This window comes from Bufo bufo, chromosome 4 (genome assembly GCF_905171765.1).
Source record: "Bufo bufo chromosome 4, aBufBuf1.1, whole genome shotgun sequence".
NCBI lineage: Eukaryota > Metazoa > Chordata > Amphibia > Anura > Bufonidae > Bufo > Bufo bufo.
This window is the reverse complement of record NC_053392.1, coordinates 481156866-481181506: the sequence shown is the minus strand read 5'-3', so window position 1 is coordinate 481181506 and position 24641 is coordinate 481156866. Positions and strand designations below refer to the sequence as shown.

The window sequence follows — 24641 nt, the reverse complement described above, 5'->3', positions numbered from 1 at the left end:
GCAAGCATCGAGTACTTACCACAAACGGAGCGCAGACCCCACCAGAAGCTCAGGTAGGTGTGATTGATATCACACACTGCTACTTAGGGGCAGAGAATGTGGTAGTGCGCTATTCAGACTCCACTTGAAGATAGGCTGAAATAGTAAGTATGCATGGAATCTTTTTATCTGTTTTTATTATTTTATTGTAGATTTTTTTTAATTCTATTTCCTGAACATTATTATGGAGCTGCCATCAGTTTTGCCTGAGCTGTTGTAATAGTAGCCATATGGGCCATAGACACAATGGTCAGGAGTGGACCTCACTGACTTCTATGGGAGTTCTCTAGGCATTCTCAGTGACCTGTGCAGAGGTCATTGTACAAGGAAGGCGTAGATAAGCTATGATAGGAAAGAGCACCTTTTCTTCCCTTTGGGGCACTCCCTGGCCTTAGGGTCCTCCTGCCTTGGGGTGCCGTTGGTATAGGTGGGTTCTGAGACGGAAAGGCAGGGTACCCTCATGTGTGCGCAGGGGCGGACACAGACAGCAGAGGGCCCCTGTGCAAAGAATGTGGCTGGGCCCCACAAGCCAAATTCTCAACCTAGCTGATTTCGTCCTAACATTACATACAGCAATACACAACATAGAGAGTAAGGCTACTTTCACACCTGCGGCACTACGATCCGGCCACTTGATCCGGCAGAGAATGCAAGGAATCGGTCGGACACAAACTGCAGCATGCAGCGGTTTGTGACCCGCCGATTCTCAGCATTTTTGCCAGATTGTGGCTGGATCTCTGCTGGACCCCATTATAGTTAATGAGGCCAGGGGGAATTCTGTCTGCATCCAGCAGTGCTGGAGCCGGTGAATTTCATCAGGCTGTTCTCTGCTGGAACAGCCTGCCAGAATCACTAACTATTAGTAGCCTAATACAGCATCCAGTGAAGTCTCCTTTAATGTAGATGTTCTCTGTCCTCATCTTCTCCTTTCAGACCAGCATGATGATGTCTTTCAGCCATCTCTTCTCTCTGCAGAGTTTGACAGACAAACATCTTAGTTTCCTAGTTTTCCATCATCCTCCTACATTCTAAACAACTCACCCTGCCACCCCCGATACTGTGCCCGCTGTACTCCCCAATACTATACTGCAGAAACAGTCCCCCTGAAAATATTCGTTACACACAGATAGTACCGCCTTCAGTAATTATCGGCACACAGTGCCCTAAAAAATAACTGCACTCATGAAATAGTGTCCCAGACACTAATAGTGTAAACATAATGTTCCCCAAAAATAATTGTGCTAAGCTGATACTGTGCCAGGGTGCCCTCCCCACAGTAATAGTGCTCCCCATAGTCCCAACAATATAAATAATTATCTGCCAGAGTGCACGTAGTAGTAATAGTGCGCCCAACAGTAATAATGTCCCCACTGTGCCCCAGAAGTAATAATGCTCCCATAGTGCCCATACTAGTATTTATGTTCCTCATAGTCCCCCAATTATAATAAAGCCCAACATAATGTCCCCGGTAGTAATAATTCTGTTTATAATGTGTGGCAGTAGAAAAATGCAGCTTATAATGTGCACCAGTACATAAAAATGCCCTGTTGTGTGGCGGTATAAAAAATACCCCCTCTTAATGCACCCAGTTGAGCTAAGGTCCCCATAGGGCCCTATAATTTGCGCAAGTATAAAATACTCCTATATAGTGCTCCTCCCTTGGTCCCCATGGTACCTGACATAATGTACCAGTATAAAATAGTGCCCCCATAATGTTGCAGGTATAATGCCCCTATATAATGCCCCAATAGTGTTCCTCTCTCCCACTTCTCCATAATGCCCCCCATGTGTCACAGTATATAATGCCCCACAGTAGATGCCCATAGTGCTCCTCTCCCCCACATCTCCATAGTGCCCCCCATGTGTTCCAGTATATAATGCCCCCCAGTAAATGCCCCATAGTGCTCCTCTCCCCCCTTTCTCCACAGTGCCCTCCATGCGTGCCAGTATATAAGGTAGGACCCCCAGTAGATGCCCCATAGTGCTCCTAACACCTGGGGCGTAAAAACCCAAGGGCAGAATATAGAATATTTGACACAGTCCTGACCTCAGTATCTGAGGAAAGGGATTTAGGAGTAATTATTTCAGAAGACTTAAAGGTGGGAAGACAATGTAATAGAGCAGCACGAAATGCCAGCAGAATGCTTGGGTGTATAGGGAGAGGTATAAGCAGTAGAAAGAGGGAGGTGCTCATGCCGCTGTACAGAACACTGGTGAGACCTCATTTGGAGTATTGTGCTCAGTACTGGAGGCCATATCTCCAGAAGGATATAGATACTCTAGAGAAAGTTCAGAGAAGAGCTACTAAACTTGTACATGGATTGCAGGATAAAACTTACCAGGAAAGGTTAAAGGACCTAAACATGTATAGCTTGGAAGAAAGAAGAGACAGAGGGGATATGATAGAAACTTTTAAATACATAAAGGGAATCAACTCGGTAAAGGAGGAGAGCATATTTAAAAGAAGAAAAACTACCACAAGAGGACACAGTTTTAAATTAGAGGGGCAAAGGTTTAAAAGTAATATAAGGAAGTATTACTTTACTGAGAGAGTAGTGGATGCATGGAATAGCCTTCCTGCAGAAGTGGTAGCTGCAAATACAGTGAAGGAGTTTAAGCATGCATGGGATAGGCATAAGGCCATCCTTCATATAAGATAGGGCCAGGGACTATTCATAGGATTCAGATATATTGGGCAGACTAGATGGGCAGACTAGAATGTGTCGGTTCTTATCTGCCGACACATTCTATGTTTCTATGTTTCTCCATAGTGTCCCCCATGTGTGCCAGTATATTAGATAGGGCCCCCAGTAGATGCCCCCATAGTGCTCCTCTTCCCCGACCCCCTCCATAGTGCCCCCGATGATTGCCAGTACATAAGATAGGACCCCCGGTAAATGCCTCCATAGGGCCCCCCTTCTCCATAGTGCTCCCCATATGTGCCAGTATATAAGATAGGGCCCCCAGTAGATGCCCTTATAGTGCTCCCCCCTTCTCCATAGTGCCCCCATGTGTACCAGTATATAAGATACAACCCCCAGTTTATGCCCCATAGTGCTCCCCCCTCCATCTTGTCCCCCATGAGTGCCAGTACATAAGATAGGGACCCCAGTAGATGCCCCCATAGTGCTCCCCCTTCTCCATAGTGCCCCCATGACTTCCAGTACATAAGATTGGGCCCCAGTAGATGCCCCCATAGTGCTCCCCCCCCCCTCCATAGTGCCCCAATGAGTGCCAGTACATAAGATAGGGCACCCAGTAGATGCCCCATAGTGCTCCTCCCCCCTTCTCCATAGTGCCCCCCATGTGTGCCAGTATATTAGATAGGGCCCTAGTAGATACTCCATAGTGCTTCTTTCCCCCTTCTCCATAGTGCCCCCATGTGTGAAAGTACATAAGATAGGGCCCCCAGTAGATGCCACATAGTGCTTCTCCACCCTTTTCTTCATAGTGGCCCCTATGAGTGCCAGTACATAAGATAGGGCCTGCAGTAAATGCCCCCATAGTGCCCCCTTCCCCATAGTGCTCCCATGTGTGCCACTATATAATATAGGACCCCCAGTAGATGCCCCCATAGTGCTCCCCCCTCCATAGTGCCCCCCATGAGTGCCAGTACATAACATATAGGGCCCCCAGTCGATGCCCCTATAGTGCTCCAATCTCCTTATCCATTGTGCTCCCCATGTGTGCAAGTATATAAAATAGGGCCACCAGTAGATGCCTCCATATTGCTCCCACCTTCTCCATAGTGCCCCCCATGTGTGCCAGTACATAAGATAGGGCCCCAGTAGTTGCCCCTATAGTGCTCCCTCCTTTCTATAGTGCCCCTCATGAGTGCCAGTACATAAGATAGGGCCCCCAGTTGATGCCCCCATAGTGCTCCTCCACCCTTCTCCATAGTGCCACACCATGAGTGCCAGTATATAAAATAGGGCCCCCAGCATAGCATAAATGAAAAAAATAAACACACATACTTACCTTAATGAGACTGGCAGCGATGCGATGCAGACTTCTTCCGGCCTGTGTCCCACGCTGAACAGCTCAGAAGGCACGATGACATCATCGAGGAACGGGGAAAGGAGACGCCTCTTCCTTGCCTGCCGTAGCATCCATCTGTATCGCTGTCCTGAGGATGGCGATACAGATGAATAGACATGAGCACTTCCACAGTGGAAGCGCTCATCTCCATCTGCCTTGCTGCTGGTTAGAAAGGGCCCCCCTCCTGCACTGGGCCCCTGTGCAGCCGAACTCGCTGCACAGGCAATATGTCCGCCCCTGTGTGTTAGGCAATGAGAAGTCCAAGTACTTTACTAAGGCAATTCAATAGATGGTTAAAGCCAATGGTAACTGTACAATTCTCTTTGCACTGAACTCCCCCTAGTGTTGGCTGTCGAAAATGCCATGGATTTATATCAGGAAAAGAAGGTATTCAGCGACACATTTTTGCTTATTGATATAAAACAATCCGGCCAAATTCCTTCTAGATACTTAACACCAAGTCATAAGAAAGATATTCTGATCCTGCTAGTCAGGACAAGCTCTTTGCCTCTGGCTTTATTAAAACGAGATGGAAACAATCCAGGGTCTTAACTGAAGATAAAGTGGTGAGAAAATCCTTTAAAACACATGAGTATAAACTTTGCCTCCTCAGCATGCTGCAGGCCAGGACCGCACCAGTGATAGAAACATCTGGCTGCCAAAAGCTGCTTGACTTCACATAAAGACTTCATTTATGGTGAAGGGGACTGGGGTGGATGTCACTGAGTCGCTCATCTCTCAGTGAGATATAGAAGCCTTTATGTAATACAGCTAATTCACGTCATTTCACAATGCACAGTGGTTGTGTGTCTCAGGATTCCTGGGAATGTGTCACTGTTTCCTTTCCTATGAAGTAATCACAGAAAGCACAAGGGTGTACTATGTGTATAACATACACGAGACTTGCGAGGACCGGGCATAGGCATATGCAGTGTCCCACTACGTGATCCTGGGCACCGCAAACTAGTTTTATTGTGTTTTATTGTCATATATTATGCCTGTATGCTGTACTTCATCTCATGTCATATTCTCCCATGACATTATGTGTAAGATCCTTTATACAGGCCTAGTTAGTGTGCACTACACTAGTTTCTCCACTAGATGGTGTATATATAGCTTAGCTCAGGCCCAAGTTAGACAGGTTTAGAATAGTTTAGTCAGAGAGCAGCCATGATGTAGCTGCTACAGCAAGTATTCAAGGGGGTTAGTATATTTTATTCAAGTCAAAGGATAGCAGACGGCCATACTCAAAGGCTTCCCAGGCACCTTTGCAATTAGGTGTAAGACACAGCTTCCGGCATCCACACCTCTAGTTTAAATCCTGAGGACAGTTAGGCCAACTGTCAGAAAAGCAGTGGAAATAGAGGTTCAAGGATTCTGAAAACCACCTTTAATTCAGGTTAGAATAAGGCGAGAGTTAATACCAGCCTAAGGCCTCATGCACACGACCGTTTTTTTTTGCGGTCCGCAAAAACGGGTTCTGTTTTTCCGTGATCCGTGACCGTTTTTTCGTCCGTGGGTTTTCCTTGATTTTTGGAGGATCCACGGACATGAAAAAAAAGTCGTTTTGGTGTCCGCCTGGCCGTGCGAAGCCAAACGGATCCGTCCTGAATTACAATGCAAGTCAATGGGGACGGATCCGTTTGACGTTGACACAATATGGTGTAATTTCAAACGGATCCGTCCCCCATTGACTTTCAATGTAAAGTCAGGAGTTAATATACCATAGGATCGGAGTTTTCTCCAATCCGATGGTATATTTTATCTTGAAGCGTCCCCATCACCATGGGAACGCCTCTATGTTAGAATATACAATCGGATTTGAGTTAGATCGTGAAACTCAGATCCGACAGCCGCACACTGTGCTACCAATGAAAATAATACAATAGAGGGAGGGAGGGGGCCGCACTGACCACCAATGAAATTAAAACTGGGGAGGGAGGGGGGTCTGCCCCCTACCCCCGTATGCATGAGAGAGTGTATTTCATATCAGGATGTACTAGAGACTGTTTTATACTTGGATGTAACCGTTACTAGGAGCAACGTTCAGTAAAAGTTATAATAAGCTGAATTGCACCATCCTTGTCTCAGTCTCCAGTTACTCAGTTAACACTACAGTAAATGGTTCTACCACCATAAAAGGTACTGGCGTCACGACTACAAGGGACCTTGCCACTGGCACATTAATACAGACCATCAAGGGCAGCTCGAACCACCATCTGGCCTGTGCCCCTTACACCGGAGTGTGCCCCAGAGAATTCCTGTGCCGTTCTCCTCTTCACTTATGCGAGCCTGTCCAGGGATGACGTAACCGTGAGTAACCGGAACTGTATTTACCTCGGACCACCTAATGCTCACACCGTGACCTCACATGTAATTCCCCTGTTGGTCTGGCATACTGCACATACGCGTACACATGTAAGTGACTGTTTCCTTCCTAACAGCTTCCTAAATTGCTGACTGCAGTTGCATTTTCCTGTCCTTAATAACAGTATGAAGAGCAGCTCTGGAGCACAAACTACTGCTCTGCTCTAATAAGTGAAGTGGGCATAAGAGGAACATTCATGAGCTGAGCACATACAATTCTTTTTATAATTTGTGCTGATTTATGACCTAGCTATAGGCTAGATGATAAATGTGCCTATTCATATTGCAGATGTGGAGGCCATGTCAGGTTAGCACAACCTATACGATCTCGTGGGTCATGTACAAAGAAGGTAAAAAATGTTATTTACTAGTAAAATCAGGAGTTTTTTTTTTTTTTATAGGAAGTAGAGGCATTACCAGGCTACATGGGGGGGTTAATAAGCTAGCTCAGTTTATGAAATGGAGGTCTGACATGGATGTCTAAAGGGGGTCTGATTTGAGGTCTGATATGGAGGTCTAAAGGGGTCTCATCTGAGGCTTAATATGAGGGTCTGATAGGGAGGTCTGATTTGAGGTCTGATATGGGGGGTCTGATTTGAGGTCTGATATGCGGGTCTGATTTGAGGTCTGATATGGGGGTCTGATTTGAGATTTAATATGGGGGTCTGATTTGAGGTTTGATATGGGGGTCTGATTTGAGGCCTGATATGGGGGTCTGATCGGTGGTGTGATATGGGTTTCTGACTTGAAGTCTGATCAGAAAGGTAAATGGGTATGTAAGGAGGTATTTTTTTTTTACTGGAGCTCATTATAAGGCAGTATTTTTTGTACTGGTACATATTATAATGGGGCATTTTTGTACTGGCACACATTAGGGGGCATTATAAGAAGAATTAATACAACTGAGGGACCATGGGGAACATGATTACTAGCATAGACACAATGGGGGTATTATTACTATTGGATGCACTGTTAACACTTTACACTCTGGCAGATAATTATTTCTATTGGTGGGACTTTGGGGAGAACTATTACTGGGGGGGGGGGGGGGGGCATCCTGGCACAGTATCAGCTTAGAACAATTATTTTTGGGGGACATTATGTTTACTAGACTATTACTAATAATTACTATTGTTTTAGAGAACTGTGTGCCAATAATTATTGAAGGGGGCACTATCTGTGTGGTACTAGTATTTTTAGGGGGACTGTTTCTGCAGTATAGTTTTTGGGAGCACAGTGGGCAGGATGGGGTGTTCAGAAGGTGGGAGGATGAAGGGAAAAGTGGGAAATGAAGATGTCTGTTTGTCAAACCCTGCAGAGACAGGAGATGACTGAAAGAAATCATCATGCTGGTCTGGTCTGAATGGTGAAGATGAGGAAAGAGAACGTCTACATCAGAGGAGATGTCACTGGATGTAAGAGGTATGTGGCGCTGTATTACCCTCACTGTTTTGTAGCTCTGTATGTAATGTTTTCCAAGAATGTCTTTAACAGTAGGGCTGGGGGGAGGGGTAAGGTTAGTAATTTGGCGTGGGGTGCAATTTCAATTTTTGCTTTAGGCAGCAGAAAGGCTAGGTGCCCCCCTGCCCCTTGCCACAAAGCACTGAGGGGGCCCAAGGAGAAGTCTTGCATCATGGCCCATGAGCCTTTAGCTACACCCGTAGCTACAGCATTGGTATTGCATAAGTCAAGACACTGGAGTGAATTTATCATGAGTGTAATATTTGAAGTCGGTTTTCCTTGAGTTTGTGTTGGTGTACCTTGCGCCAGATTTATCAAACGGCTCACATTTTATAGTTTGGCGGATCTTTAAAAATATATCTTTTGTCTAAAAATGCCACCCCAGTTTTTTACACCACTCCCATATACTGGAATGGCTTTGAGACTTTTTAAAAAAGTTCCAGAGAAAAATCATTAAAATAACTAACCATGCCCACTTTTCCACATACTTTCAATATTGGATTGAGTGTTGTAAAAATGCAAAAAGTCAAAAAAATGTTGCACAAGTGACCCAAGAAAGTCACAAAAGCCCTCACTATTCTGGGATCCCTCTAATGAATAGGCCATGGTTGACCATTGGCATTATTTTCATATTTTGATGCCTTTTTTGTATACTTTGCATTAGCCTACATGTACACGAACGATTGTGTTTTGCGGTCTGTCCGTATGGCATCCTTGTTTTTTGCGCATCTATTGTAACAATGCCTATCCTTGTCCGCCAAACGGACAAGAATAGGACATGTTCTATTTTTTTTGGCGGGGCTACGGAACGGAGCAATGGATGCGTTCAGCATCCGGAGTGCCGTCCGAATCTTTTGCGGCCCCATTGAAGTGAATGGGTCTGCACCCGAGCCACAAAAAATGCGGCTCGGATGCGGAACCAAACCACGTTCGTGTGCATGTAGGCTTATGCTAGAGATTTTTGGACCTGTGTTGTTCAGAAACATCCACTTTCAAGTCTTTTGTCCATCGAACATTGTCCCAAACAACTTTTTGATCATGCAGGTGTTACTCTTGGAAATGCAATGTTTTGCTTGAGTTTGTGTTGACATAATTTGTGCCAAATTTAAGAAACTCCACATAGTTTGATAAATTTGAGACATCTTTACACAAACACTGGTCAAAAAGTTGCATTTGATAAATCGGGCATACATCGAATTACCATAGATAACCGCACCCACATTCCCAAAGCAGCAAGAGAAACATAAAATCACTTAGGCCTCCTGCACACGAACCGTGACCGTGCTGCGGCCCGCAAATTGTGGGCCGCAATGCAGGAACACCGTACGTAGGGCATCCACAGTGAATCGTGGACCCATTCAGTTTAATGGGTCCACGATCCGCCCGATCCGCAAAAAGATAGGACATGTTCTATCTTTTTGCGGAACGGAAGTACGGGACGAAACCCCACGGAAGCACTCCGCAGTGCTTCTGTAGGGTTCCGTTCCATGGTTCTGTTCTGCACCATTCCGCATCTCCGGATTTGTGGACCCATTGAAGTGAATGGGTCCACATCCGTGATGCGGAATGCCCACGGAACGGCGCCCGCGTATTGCGGATCCACAAATGCGGTACGCAATACGGCAACGGGCAGCACACGTTCGTGTACAGGAGGCCTTAGGGTTGGGGCTGAAACGATTACTCGATTGAATCGAGTAATTCGACACAAAAAAATCCTCGATGCAAATTTTATGACCATGGAGCGGGAGTGAAGCTCTTGCTATTACTTACCGCTCCGTGGGCACCTGCCGGCCCGTACCGCGCTGCACTTTCAGCCCTGACACATCGTCAGGACGTAGTGCATGTATGCGTGCACTATGACCCAATGCGGTGTGACGTCAGTGCAGCGCGCGGAGAAGAAGACGGAGGAGCTATGGAGTGGCACCCCAACAGGAAAGGTAAGTACTGGCACTGGGGGGCAAGCTGATGGCACTTAGGGGGGCAAGCTGATGGTACTTAGGGGGGCAGATGATGGCACTTAGGGGGGCAGCTGAAGGCACTGGGGTGGGGGAGAGCTGAAGGCACTGGGGGAATGGAGCTGATGGCACTGGGGGAACTGATAGCAGTGGGGGATAGTGGCGCTGATGGCACTGGAAGGAACTGATGCACTTGGGCTGATCGCACAGGGGGAACGAAGGGTGTTGGGGAATGATGGCAGGGGGTCTAATGAGTTTTTATAAAGGAAAACAGTCCATTAATTCATTTTTTCTTATTAGAGTACTCGATTATCCGTAAAAATGGGTAGAATACTCGATTGCTAAAATAATCATTTACTGCAGCCCTACTTAGGGTGCTTACACACACAAATTTTTGCTCTGGCATTTTTTTTTTCTCTAAAAAAGCCAGGATATGCTCATGTGTTTTTTAGGTGCACCTGTGTTTTTTGCTGTGGATTTTTGTGGCCTTTTTTTCTAAATGGCAGTGTACTGCTCATTTTAATTTTTTTTCTGTATAAATGCAAAACAAAAATGCCACCAACTACAGCATGCTGTGTTTTTGACAAGACGACAGAAGACAAAAAAGGTCACCTAATAAATAAAAGCGTCAGCAGAAAAAAAAATGCTTGTGTGCCCTGCATTTCATATTTCCTATAGACCTTCAGCTTACATCTGGAGCTGGCATATTTTTACCACAAAAATACTGCAAGAAAAAAAATACTAAAGAGCAAAAGTGCAGAAAAACACAACAAAAGATCCTATGGATTTAAACAATATTTCCCTCCAACCACACAGGAATAATCAGTGGTGTTCCTACTTTGTGGCCAGCGCGGTTTCAAGATTCTTTTTCCCATTTATACTGAGTTATACCCTTGGAGGGTTTTTAGGCAATTAACCCTCGCTGAGGGTTAACCGGCTTAACCACACAGAGCATCCTTCTATCCCTTTTCTTTTCTCCCCCTTGGCATCGCGGGTATCCAATACTACTTTACTTATAATTTTTTGTGGCATTTTTCCAGACATGCATTCTTGGTGCATTTTTTGCAGGACAAATGTCAGCTCCAGATGTTAGCCGAAAGTCTATGGAAATGATGAAACCCTAGGGACACATGCATTTTTTGCTAGTCTCACTTTGTTCAATTTTTGTGTGTTTTTGTGTCTATGGCTCTCTGTTTAAAAAATGCAGCATGTTGAAACAGTGGTGTTTTTTTAACATGTTTTTCCATCCCCTGAAAAATGGAATGTGCCAACATTTATAGCAGACACTGGTGCAAGTTAAATTATAAATTCCCACAATTGATGTCACCTATGGATAGCTGTGTTTTCTCTCTTTCTATTCTCCCATAAATGTATTTTGGCCCTGTTTCTTATTGTGGAAACTTGAAGAATAACCTTAAATAAATTACGTTCTACCTACAATCTTGTTCTGGGATTTTTGTGTCTCCCTAGAAATTATTACCACTATTGGGAAGATTCACCACTGTGTCTTCTCCTTGTGGAGATAATAACAAGCACTGTGTTTCATAGGAGCTTTGCAACCTTTTACAGAACTGAAATTTTCTTTGGTTAAGCCAGGGATGCCCAACCTGCGGCCCTCCAGCTGTTGTAAAACTACAACTCCCACCAAGCCCTGCTGTAGGCTGTCCGAGCATGCTGGGAGTTGTAGGTTTGCAACAGCTGGAGGGCTGCAAGTTGGGCATCCCTGGATTATGCCATAGTTTTAATTGCAAATATTGCTGATCTAAGAAAGGCATCCCATAAATGAGTGGCAGAGGAAATGTAGTATCTTCATCAAACAATCCCTTTAAGGAGGCAGTCCCTTTTATATTACTGCATTGGCCAGATATTACATTTCATGGATCTGCCATGGCTTTTATCCAGAAATATCTGGATAATAATAAATTGAGAAAAACCATGCCATTATAAAACTTCAGCTGTGGTTTTCCATTGAAGCTTGGCTTTCTGTTGTATCATAATTGGCACATTTGAATAAATACCCAAAAGAACCACTAAACCTTATAATACAATTAAGTGAAGTTGGCTAGGCTTATATAATATCTCACTACACGAACACAATATATTTTAAACACAATGACTTTGGCAACTCTTCCCAGACTCACTTCCTGAATTATGAGGATGATCCGGATGCTGAAGGCAAATCAGTCGGAAAAGAAATTTTAAACATATTTCCAGTTTGTGTTAGAAAAAGCTAATAAAACGTTGGGTTGTCCCTCATGACAGATTTTTTCTCTTCCGTGCATTATAAGGAGAGGCTAAATGTTGTTGTGGCCTTTTCTCAGGTCTCCTGGTTTCGGAATCCAGTAACCTAACAAAAAATCTGATACTAGTCATTTAATATAGCTGTAAGGCCTCTTTCACACGGGCGTCATGGATTTGGGCCGGATAAGATGCGGCTGCGTCGCGAGAAAATGCGCAATTTTTCAGCGCGAGTGCAAAACATTTTAATGCGTTTTGCGTGCGTGTGAGAAAAATCGCCATGTTTGGTACCCAAACCCGAACTTCTTCACAGAAGTTCGGGTTTGGGTTAGGTGTTGTGTAGATTGTATTATTTTCCCTTATAACATGGTTATAAGGGAAAATAATAGCATTCTTAATATAGAATGCATAGTAAAATAGGGCTGGGGGAGTTAAAAAAAATAAAAAAATAATTTAACTCACCTTAATCCAATGTTTATGCAGCCCGGCTTCTCTTCTTTCTTCTTTGTTCAGGATCTGGGTAAAGGACCTTTGATGACATCGCTGCACTCATCACATGATCCATCACCATGGTGATGTATCATGTGACGGACCATGTGATGAGCGCAATGACGTCACCACAGGTCCTTTTCCTCCTGCACAGCAAAGAAGAAGAAAGAAGAGAAGCCGGGCTGCTCGAACAAGTGGATTAAGGTGAGTTACATTTTTTAATTTTTTTTTTTTAACCCCTCCTTCCCTATTTTACTAAGCATTCTGTATTACCATTTATAAGATATTTATAAAATAATAATGATCGTGTCCCCATTTGCTTGCGGATGCTTGCGATTTTCACGCAGCTCCATTCACTTCTATGGGGCCTGCGTTGTGTGAAAAACGCACAAAATAGAGCATGCTGCGATTTTCACGCAACGCAAAAGTGATGCGTGAAAATCACCGCTCATGTGCACAGCCCCATAGAAATGAATGGGTCCGGATTCAGTGCGGGTGCAATGCGTTCACCTCACGCATTGCACCCGCGCGGAAATCTCACCCGTGTGAAAGAGGCCTAAGGGTTTTGAGCGGTGATCTCCAACTTTTTCCATTTTTATCCAATGCAGGTAAAATGCACAGAAAATATATGACAAGTGAAGGGATTACCATTGTTAGGCTGGGTTCACATCACCGTTATGCACTCCATTATTGTTTATCGTAAAAACATGGTTATAATGGAAAATAACGGAATCCATAAGACAGAAATCAAAACGGAAGCCTTTAAGAGGCATTCTGTTTTGATCCGTCAAGAAGTCTATGGGCATGCATAACGGATCTGTCTGGTTTCTGTTATGCAGGACGGAAAAAAAGTAATGCACCACAGGTAAATTCCTGGCCAATAAATAAATAAATAAATTTGCACTATGTAGATGACATTTGTCTGTGAAGGTTCTCATTCATCCAGTTCATGGTATATTACTAGAAATAAGTTAGAGCAACGTTTCACTAGTCATCCGTCAGGCTTACACAATTAGATTGACTTGTACAAGAATTTTCAGAAATTAAATACTGGTTACTCGTGCTTAAGTTATGGAGGTAAGATGTTGATCGCATTTGCATAACTGAAGCCATTAGGTGTGATTGAACCACCTTGTGAGAGGCAGAACAGCATTGTAAGTGGTAGAGTATAGATGTTGCGCCCCTCCACCTCTATTCAAACTTGATTTCTCCAACTTAACATAAATAGCTTCTTTCACAACTCTTTTGAACCAGTCCTCCTCTGTGTCTCAGTTACAAACCTCGCTGTCATCAAACGAGTGTCCTTTGTCCTTAAGATGTAAGAGGTCTAACCGCAGGTGTTGATCCTTCTGTGTGGGGCCATAAGTTGGTGTAGCTGCTGTTTTGTTTCCCTAGTGTACAATTCTTTCAACTCCTCACTACACTTGATTGCATATACAATATTGCTCTTTTTGTGTGATATTTATTAAAAATTCTTCTGAGTTTTTCAGATACCCCAACAATGTAATAAAAAATAACCCATCTCGGGCCTATAGTCATCAGCATCAACTTGGTGCCCCACAACAAAGCTAATTACTTCAACATCCTAGCCTCTCTGGTTGGAAATACTGAGCACCTCATCCAGTTCAAGGCTTGATAATGTTTACAGAAAAAACAATGGTGTTATCACAGCAGGGAATAGTAAGCCCAAACGTCACCCACACCACTGTCCCTGCCTAATTGCATGATCTGTCCTAGGTTGGACGACAGTCTCTTCCTTACTAGGTGTTGGGACCTAAGGGAAAAAGACCAGGAAAAATAACAAAGTGACAGACAGGCTCCCAGAAAATAAGAGATGCTGTCATGGTCTTACCTGCTTGCTGCTCTCCTTCGTTTGACATGTGCTGGCGGCCATCTTGGGTCCTGGGTTTCTTGTAGCCTTCCACCCTGCGGCTCCTCCTTCCCCTGGGAGGAGCTGGATGCCTAGCTCATATATATAGGAGGTCTGTGGCTTCAGTTCCTTGCTTGGTCCTCTTGTGTTCACATGCTTCTAAGACTGCTGCTGCTTCTGGTTCCTGATCCTGGCTTCGTCTGACTACCCTGCTGGTTCCTGATCCTGGCTTCGTCTGACTACCCTGCTGGTTCCTGATCCTGGCTTCGTCTGACTACCCTGCTGGTTCCTGATCCTGGCTTCGTCTGACTACCCTTCTGGTTCCTGACCTCTGGCTTCGCAAAGACTCTGCTCGGTTTCACCATCCGTTTGGACTTTTGCTTTACAGCTTTATTTTCAATAAAGCCTTCTTATTTTCATTTATCTCTTGTTGTACGTCTGGTTCATGGTTCCGTGACATTAGGACCAAGCCATGAATTCTGACGGTACAGGGCCATCCTCGCTACCCACGCTGGTTGCCAGACTTGATCAGCAGGATCACCTGTTGGGTCGGTTCGCTGTGGCGTTGCAAACCCTGCTTGAACGCACACGGCTCATTTCGCTCCCGTTGCCGATGGGTCGGTTGTCGCTCCTGGGCTCGCTCCTACTGCCGCTCCGGTTGTTGCGCCAGAGTCTACCCCGACACCTGTTGTTGCGCCTGCGGTGTTTCGGGGTATGACCGGTTCTGCCCCTCTTCCACAGCGCTTTGGGGGAGAGCCAACTCAGTGCCGAGGTTTCCTTAACCAGGTGGGCATTTATTTCGAGTTGCTGCCACATGCCTTTCCTACTGAGAGATCAAAGGTGGGCTTCTTGATCTCGCTGCTCTCGGACAAGGCCTTGGCCTGGGCCAGCCCTTTATGGGAGAACAACAATCCGGTGGTTGCCGAGTTTTCCGGTTTTGTTGCTTCTCTTCGGAAGGTATTCGATGTGCCGGCTCGTGCTGCCTCTGCTGCGAAGCTCCTTATGTCCATCAGACAGGGTTCACGATCCGTAGCTGAATACGCCATTGAGTTTCGTACCCTGGCAGCAGAGGTGGGCTGGAATAATGAGGCTCTGGTCGCTGCTTTCTCTCATGGTCTCTCGGATGCCTTGAAGGATGAGGTTGCAGCTAAGGACCTACCAGTTGAGCTCGAGTCTCTTATTTCTTTCCTGATTTTGATTGACACCAGACTCAGGGAGAGACCTTCCTTTAAGGAGAACCTGCGGAGGTCTTCTAACAGATTGGTGCCTACGTTTGCTGTCCCACCCGTGCCTCCCTCTCCTCCCACGCCTCCTGGGGATGACTTGTCTGGGGGTGAACCCATGCAGCTGGGGTTTGCTCGCCTGTCAGAGGGGGAGAGGGCACTCCGGAGACGCGAGGGCCGATGCATGTACTGTGGTCTCGGTGGGCATTTTCGGTTGGCATGTCCGAACCGTCCGGGAAACGCTCGTACCCTGAGATCCTGTCGGGGGCAGATCTTGGGTGGAGTCTCCTCGTCCCCGGTTTCCCGTGTTGACAAACCACTGATCACTGTTGTCCTCTCCTGGGTCGGGGGCTCGGTGACGACCCAGGCGTTGGTGGACTCTGGTGCTGGTGGTTTGTTCATTGATAGTGTGTTCGCTGCCGCCAATTCCATTCCTCTGCAGGCTCGAGGTTCCCCACTGGCTCTTGAGGCGATAGACGGCAGACCCCTTCTGCCGCCACACGTGACTCATGAGACCCTTCCAGTGGGGATAGCCATTGGTGCCGTTCACAGAGAGTCGGTCTGCCTCCAGGTTATTTCGTCTCCACACTACTCGGTGGTCTTGGGGTACCCCTGGCTCCAGAAGCATAATCCGACTTTCGATTGGAGATCGGTCGAGATCCTCTCGTGGTCACCGCAGTGTGGGGCTAGTTGCATCCATGGGTCTGTCAAGTTGCTGTGTACTTCCTCGGACTCTCTGTTGCCTCCTGAATACGAGGAGTACCGGGATGTATTCGATAAGGTGCGCGCGGTTGCCCTACCTCCGCACCGCCCATACGATTGTGCCATAGAGTTACAATCTGGTGCCGTTCCTCCTCGTGGCAAAGTCTATCCACTGTCGGTAGCGGAGAATGAGGCCATGGAGGAGTACGTGAGGGAGGCGCTTTCACGCGGACACATTCGCAAATCTTCGTCCCCGGCAGGGGCTGGATTTTTCTTTGTGAAAAAGAAGGGCGGTGAGTTGAGGCCTTGCATCGATTACAGGGGTCTCAATCGCATCACGATCAAGAACGCTTACCCGATACCCTTGATTTCCGAGCTGTTCGATCGCCTTAAAGGGGCCACGGTCTTTACCAAACTCGACCTGAGGGCGGCATATAACCTGGTAAGGATCAAGGCGGGCGATGAGTGGAAGACCGCGTTTAACACCAGGACTGGTCATTACGAATCCTTGGTTATGCCCTTTGGGTTGTGCAATGCGCCCGCAGTCTTTCAGGAATTCATCAACGATGTTTTCCGTGACCTGTTGCAGCAGTGTGTGGTAGTCTATTTGGATGACATCTTGGTATATTCTGAATCCATGGAGGCCCACATTCTGGATGTCAGACGAGTGTTGCAACGGTTACGAGAGAACAAGCTGTTCGGTAAGCTTGAGAAATGCGAATTTCACCGATCCCAGGTAACCTTCTTAGGTTACATCATTTCCGCTGAGGGGTTCTCCATGGATCCTGAGAAGGTTTCGGCTGTCTTACAGTGGCCCCAGCCCAGTGGTCTTCGTTCCCTGCAGCGCTTTTTGGGCTTCGCCAATTATTATCGGAAGTTCATCAGGGACTTTTCCATGCTGGCCAAGCCTCTCACGGATCTGACCAGGAAGGGCAGTAATTCCCAGGTCTGGCCGCTCGAGGCCATCCGAGCTTTTGAGGCCCTAAAGTCCGCCTTTGTGTCGGCTCCGATTCTGTCGCATCCCAACCCTGGGTTGCCCTTTGTCCTCGAGGTGGACGCGTCTGAGACGGGAGTAGGCGCCCTTCTGTCTCAGCGTAGAACACCAGAGGGTCCTCTGCTTCCTTGTGGGTTTTACTCCCGGAAACTGTCTTCCGCGGAGTGCAACTATCAGATTGGTGACAGGGAGTTATTGGCCATCGTGCAGGCCCTTAAAGAATGGAGGCACTTGCTCGAGGGTTCGGTGGTTCCGGTTCTCATCCTGACGGACCACAAGAATCTGACCTACCTTTCTGAGGCCAAGAGATTGACACCACGTCAGGCCAGATGGGCTCTGTTCTTGTCACGTTTTAATTACGTGGTCTCCTACCTACCCGGTTCCAAGAACATCAGGGCGGATGCCTTATCACGGCAGTACTCCGAGCTGTCCAGGGAGGAGTCGATTCCGACTTCGGTCATACCTCCGAATCAGATCCTGGCCGCCATTCGCACCAGCCTGACCTCTCCCCTGGGTGAGCAGATTTTGGCGGCTCAATCTGGTGCTCCCTCTGGGAGACCCAACGGCAGATGTTTTGTGCCTGAGGAGTTGCGCACTCGGTTGTTGCGAACCTACCATAACTCCAAGACCGCGGGGCATCCTGGAAAGAATCAGCTGTCCTGGGCTGTTTCACGTCTGTTCTGGTGGCCTTCCCTACGTTCCGACATCGCCGCATATGTAGCGGCATGCTCCGTTTGTGCCCAGAGTAAGTCCCCTCGGCACCTTCCGTTGGGCCTTCTGCAACCCATAGCCACCGGGGAGCGCCCATGGTCACACCTGGGGATGGATTTCATTGTGGACCTCCCTGCATCCCGAGGCCATACGGTCATTCTCATGATTGTGGATCGGTTTTCCAAAATGTGCCACTGTGTTCCTCTCAAGAAGTTACCCTCTGCACAAGAGTTGGCCACGATTTTTGCCAGGGAGGTCTTCCGGTTGCACGGTTTGCCTAAGGAGATTGTGTCGGATCGGGGGAGTCAGTTTGTGTCCAGGTTCTGGCGCGCCTTTTGCTCCCAGTTGGGGATTCATCTCTCCTTCTCCTCGGCCTACCACCCTCAGTCCAATGGGGCCGCAGAACGATCCAATCAGGCCTTGGAGCAATTCCTTCGTTGCTATGTCTCCGATCACCAAGACAATTGGGTTGACCTCCTGCCTTGGGCTGAGTTTGCCAGGAACACGGCGGTGAACTCTTCCTCTGGGACGTCTCCCTTCATGGCCAATTATGGGTTCCAACCTGCCGTGTTACCGGAGGTATTCTCTCGCCAGGATATTCCGGCTGTGGAGGATCACCTTTCCGTCCTACGTGCTTCTTGGGTACAGATCCAGAAGTCCCTTGAGGTCTCTGCGCAGCGCCAGAGATTCCAGGCTGATCGCAGACGAGCGCCTGCTCCTTCCTACCAGGTCGGAGACCGTGTATGGTTGTCCACCCGCAACCTCAACCTTCGAGTGCCCACTCCCAAGCTGGCGCCTCGCTTTGTTGGTCCCTTCCGAGTGCTTCGCAGGGTAAACCCGGTAGCCTATGCCCTTGCGCTTCCTCCTGGCATGCGGATCTCCAACGTGTTTCATGTCTCCCTGTTGAAGCCACTGGTGTGTAATTGTTTCACTTCCTCGGTTCCTCGGCCTCGTCCGGTCCAAGTGGGCAATCGTGAGGAATATGAGGTGAGCAATATCCTGGACTCACGCCTGGTCCGCGGTCGGTTGCAGTTTTTGGTCCATTGGCGTGGTTATGGTCCAGAGGAACGTTCCTGGGTTCCCTCCGCAGATGTCCATGCTCCTGCCTTGCTCCGAGCCTTCCACGCACGCTTCCCTCAGAAACCGTTTTGTGCTCCGCGGAGGAGGGGCCCTTGAGGGGGAGGTACTGTCATGGTCTTACCTGCTTGCTGCTCTCCTTCGTTTGACATGTGCTGGCGGCCATCTTGGGTCCTGGGTTTCTTGTAGCCTTCCACCCTGCGGCTCCTCCTTCCCCTGGGAGGAGCTGGATGCCTAGCTCATATATATAGGAGGTCTGTGGCTTCAGTTCCTTGCTTGGTCCTCTTGTGTTCACATGCTTCTAAGACTGCTGCTGCTTCTGGTTCCTGATCCTGGCTTCGTCTGACTACCCTGCTGGTTCCTGATCCTGGCTTCGTCTGACTACCCTGCTGGTTCCTGATCCTGGCTTCGTCTGACTACCCTGCTGGTTCCTGATCCTGGCTTCGTCTGACTACCCTTCTGGTTCCTGACCTCTGGCTTCGCAAAGACTCTGCTCGGTTTCACCATCCGTTTGGACTTTTGCTTTACAGCTTTATTTTCAATAAAGCCTTCTTATTTTCATTTATCTCTTGTTGTACGTCTGGTTCATGGTTCCGTGACAGATGCAAAAACAACAAGAACATTGTAGTCAGATGGACCTGATCAAAACTAGGAGAGTACGATAAGAGCAAGATCAAAAACCAAAGAGGCATACAATACCAAGCCTGAGTTCAAACATGAGCTATAACGGCAAAAGCAGATCCAAATCCTAGCTAAGCCTAATTCAATACAGCTGAAAGAAACCAAGCGAGTCTGTAGTCAGGGGCAATGCAAGATCCAAAACCAGAAGAGCGCAGTCACAGTAAGCAGGCTAGTGAGATACAAAATTCTTTAATCACAGGCAACTGTGGCCAGCAGTTGTCTATTCAGATAAGCTGCGCTTGCAGGTCACATGGTGTGTCCCCAATCATGTGACCTGAGTGACGTCATAACACCGGATATGCCATTGTTACCTCTGATTGGCCAGGGTTTCGGGCCTCACTGCCCTGGCCTGATAACCAAGGAAATAGTATGTCGGCAGTGGTGCTTACTACGGATCGCACTCGCTGGTGTCCTAATCATGACAGGTGTCCTATGATGTTACATCCTTTTTTGCATACTTAATTCAGAGGCAGTTCAAATAGTGAAGGCAAGGTTAATACAGCAGCAGAATAAATCTTAATCCAGATCAAATGTGTTTCTTGCTGGACCTTTGCCTGACCACTAACTATGTTAAGTATAAGTTCTAAAGATAGAAACATGATGGCAGTTTCACCCATTGTAGCTAATTTGTAGATGGAGGAGGTGGAACTTAAAGCCCCAAACACCTTCATTGGAATTGTACCAAGTCACTGGTTTAGATATGTGGGTGGCACTTGGGTTAAAATTTAAAAACTAGAAGTACACACACGTTCATCGAACACATCAACACCGTGGACCATAACATCAGGTTTACACAAGAAGATGTGTGGAACAACACACTGGCTTTCTTGGACTTCTTGATAACAGTTGGAGAGGAAGGAAGGCTGGAAAGTGGAGTCTACAGGAAACCTACTCATACGGACCAGTACCTGCTGTTTGACTCCCACTATCCTCTAGATCACAATATGTGGGTCATCAGCCTAAACCACTAGGCCGAAAAGATCTCAACCAGCACAGATACTAAAACAAGGGAATTCGAACACCTCAAAGTAGCCTGTAAAACTTATGGATATCCAGACTGAACTTTTGTTAAAACTGAGAAAAGAAGAGAATGGCACGTTTTCCAGTGATTGTGCGAAGCTAGGTTTTCTGAAAAACTGAAGAATTTTTAATAAACATCACATCTTTTGCATCTTTGACACAGAGGAGGACTAGTTCAAAAGACGTATGAAAGAAGATATGTGAAATTGGAGAAACCAATTTCTAACAGAGGGCTGGGACATCTATTGTCTAAAACTTACAATACTGTTCTAACACCTCTCCTGAAGCGGCTTAATCACACCTAATAGCTTCAGTCATACATATGCAATCAACATCTTACCTCCATGACTGAAGCATGAGACGCCAGTATTTAATGCTGGAGAATTCTCACACAAGCCATTCAACGCAACGTCATGAAGAAAAAAATGTCCAGTTGTTCTGACTTACATCTACTAAGATACAAAAATGCTCCCTTATAATGTTTGGCAGTGCAAAATACCCTCTTATGCGTGCAAATAATAAAAAAAAGCTCCCTTATGACATGTGCCAGTACAAAAACACCCTTTTAGTGCCCCATATAGAACAAATGTCTCCATAGTGGCCACCTTAAAATGTGTGCCAGTACAAAAATGCTCCCTTACAATGTGCGCCAAGTACAAAAAATGCCCCCTTATGTGCCAGTGTAAAAAATGCTCCCTTATAATGTGTCTGTACAAAAAAAACTACCCACTTTTAGTGCCACCAGTACAGCGAATGTCCCCATAGTGGCCCCCTTATAATGTGTGCTAGTACAAAAATGCTCCTATTTACAGCTGCAATCTCCCCATAGTGCTTTCTCCAGTTACTAAATAATGACTCCTAGCCCATTTTGGACCAATATCGTGCTGCCAAATAAAAATAATAAACTCAAATACTTACCTCCATTCTGCTGTCAGCAATGCAGTGCAAGACATAGACCTCTTGTAGTCTGTGCCCTGAGCCTTATGCAGCCCGTCTCAGACAGTGCGATAATAATGACACCGGCCCCTGATAGGCTACAGGAACTAGAACTAAAGCCTATTAGAAGAAACGGTGGGCCAGGGAGACATTGCTCCCATCGCAGCATTCAACTGTATTGCTGTCATGTGTACAGCGATGCAGTTGAATATGTAGAGATGAGCGTTTCTTCTCGCCCCTGACTGGTGCTGCAGGAGGCAATCGCCTCACCTCGCCTCATTGGTGGTGCACCCCTGTTTAAAACAGAAAGTGTACGCTAACAATCCACATACCCTAGATGAACTCAAGGAAAACATCACAAACACTATCCACAGCATCACTTTTGAAGAGCTGCAAGCAGTATCAACCAACATAATCCGACGTGCCCAAAGATGCATAGACTTGCTCGTTCATCTTGTCATACTATCGCTGGAGGTGGGCTACTTTTTTCGCGGGCCACCCTGTATTATAATCAGTGCAAATGTAGTGTACAAATAGTTTTTCATAACTGATAATGCGGCATTGAAGCGTGATACATTCATCAAAAATCAGAATAACAGCAATCTAATTTGAATATTTCTTTAGCTACACTTATTTAACGACAAACTCAGAGATTTTTATTAAAGACATTTTTTATTACAATATACAAAATAATTGCAAGAAAGATAATTAAAAACCTTGCACTGATTTAGCATCATGGTATCTGCCTATTAAGGGCAAAACAGATTTTATGTGCATATTATGCAATTCTACTGATCAATGCTCTAAAACCTTGTCATGCGACCCTATGAGGACCAAAATTCATGACATTGTGCTGTTAAACAAGCCTTACAAGGCATTCGCAAAGCTACAATTAAAGGGAACCTGTCACCAGGATTTTGTGTATAGAGCTGAGGACATGGGTTGCTAGATGGCCACTAGCACATCCGCAATACCCAGTCCCCATAGCTCTGTGTGCTTTTATTGTGTATAAAAACCGATTTGATACATATGCAAATTAACCTGAGATGAGTCAGAGCTTGAAAATATGACTCTTCTCTGGTCACACAAGTAAGGCTACTTTCACACTAGCGTTCGGGTGTCCGCTCGTGCGCACCGTTTGAAGGGGCTCACGAGCGGCCCCGAACGCATCCGTCAGGCCCCAATGCATTCTCAGTGGAGGCGGATCCACTGAGAATGCATCCGCCTGCCAGCGTTCAGCCTCCGCTCCGCTCAGTGAGCGGACACCTGAACGCTGCTTGCAGTGTTCGGGTGTCCGCCTGGCCGTGCGGAGGCGAGCGGATCCGTCCAGACTTATAATGGAAGTCAATGGGGACGGATCCGCTTGAAGATGACACTATATGGCTCAATCTTCAAGCGGATCCGTTCCCCATTGACTTTCAATGGAAAGTCTGAACGGATCCGCTCAGACAACTTTCACACTTAGAAAATTTTCTAAGTTTTAATGCAGACGCATCCGTTCTGAACGGATGCGAACGTCTGCATTATCGGAGCGGATCCGTCTGATGAAACATCAGACGGATCCGCTCCGAACGCTAGTGTGAAAGTAGCCTAAGATGTGACTCTTTTATGTCAATTTGCATATGTATCAAATCGTTTTTTTTACACAATAAAAACACACAGAGCTATGGGGACTGGGTATTGCGGATGTGCTAGTGGCCATCTAGCAACCCATGTCCTCAGCTCTATACACAAAATCCAGGTGACAGGTTCCCTTTAAGTACCATCCGTCCCTGGAAGAGCAAAAAGGTAACTGATGTGACTTGCTCCATTAAAAACAAAAAAGTATACACTGTTACAAGAAGCACTACAAGAAGTGATAATGTTGTGGTCCTTTGTATCAAAAGGTGTACTAAAGCTTGATCCTATCTGTGTGGGGGCGCTATATGAAGGAATAACATACTTTATGCCTATACAACCCTTTTACAAAATTAAGCTATAATTACAAGATTTATTTTCTGTGATAGAAAAATAGGTTTAATTTGTATAAATGCAACACATGATTGGTGTTGTCTATAACTCTCATTTCATAAAGTTACATCTTTACACGCTGATGAGAAGAAATCAGCATGGAGTCATCTTCGTTATCTTCCCAGATTCTAATGACATATTTGTCCTTTATAATTTTGGATGTTACATATATTTTCTCACATACTGCAGTTTACAAGTTCCTATAACACCTTCTGAGTAAACAGAGGCTATGATATAAAACTGCAAACATTATTTTTCTCGCTATATAATTAATTCCATTATTCTTTGTAGCTGTTGTGTACTGATTGCCAAAAAGAATCCCTGTTCTCCAAGCAGTATATCACTGCCTCAGCCATCCCAAGTCTTAATTTCGTGGTTGAGAATTATACTCTGTACAAATGTTCTGAATGATCTTTCCAACAAATTTATAGAGGCTATCAAATTCGTCCACAAAAAATGAATGGTCTTTATCTGGATCGGTGGCAATAGATTCCAGTTCATCTTGGGCTGCCCAGGCCACACCAATAGCATATGCAATGACTCCTGTAAATGAAACAGAAAGGATTACTTGATATGATGAAAATAATTTACCATGAATTCCCAACTGGAAATCCAATTTCCTGACACTAGACTCTACCATGACAGTAGAAAAAATGGTTTTAGGCTCAGCATCATGATTTCTTCTATTGACTTCTTGACTGCTTCCTACTGTATATATACAGCATTCGTACTAGGCCCTCGAAACCTATGCATTATATAAACTGCTCAAAAAAATAAAAGGGAACACTTAAACAACACAATGTAACTCCAAGTCAATCACACTGTGAAAT

The 24641-nt window shown here is 46.0% G+C and overlaps 1 protein-coding gene across 5 annotated transcripts in view; it reads right to left on the bottom strand.

The window, feature by feature from the left end:
- Positions 1 to 23562: 23562 nt before the first annotated feature.
- The window catches only part of VIT (vitrin), a 184448-nt gene continuing 183369 nt past the window's right edge, over positions 23563 to 24641 (bottom strand). For all 5 annotated transcript variants that reach the window (XM_040429529.1, XM_040429533.1, XM_040429530.1 and 2 more), the window contains one exon: positions 23563 to 24354. In XM_040429529.1, the coding sequence (XP_040285463.1) occupies positions 24176 to 24354 (179 nt within the window). In that variant the 3' untranslated portion in view covers positions 23563 to 24175. The remainder of the gene's footprint in view (positions 24355 to 24641) is intronic.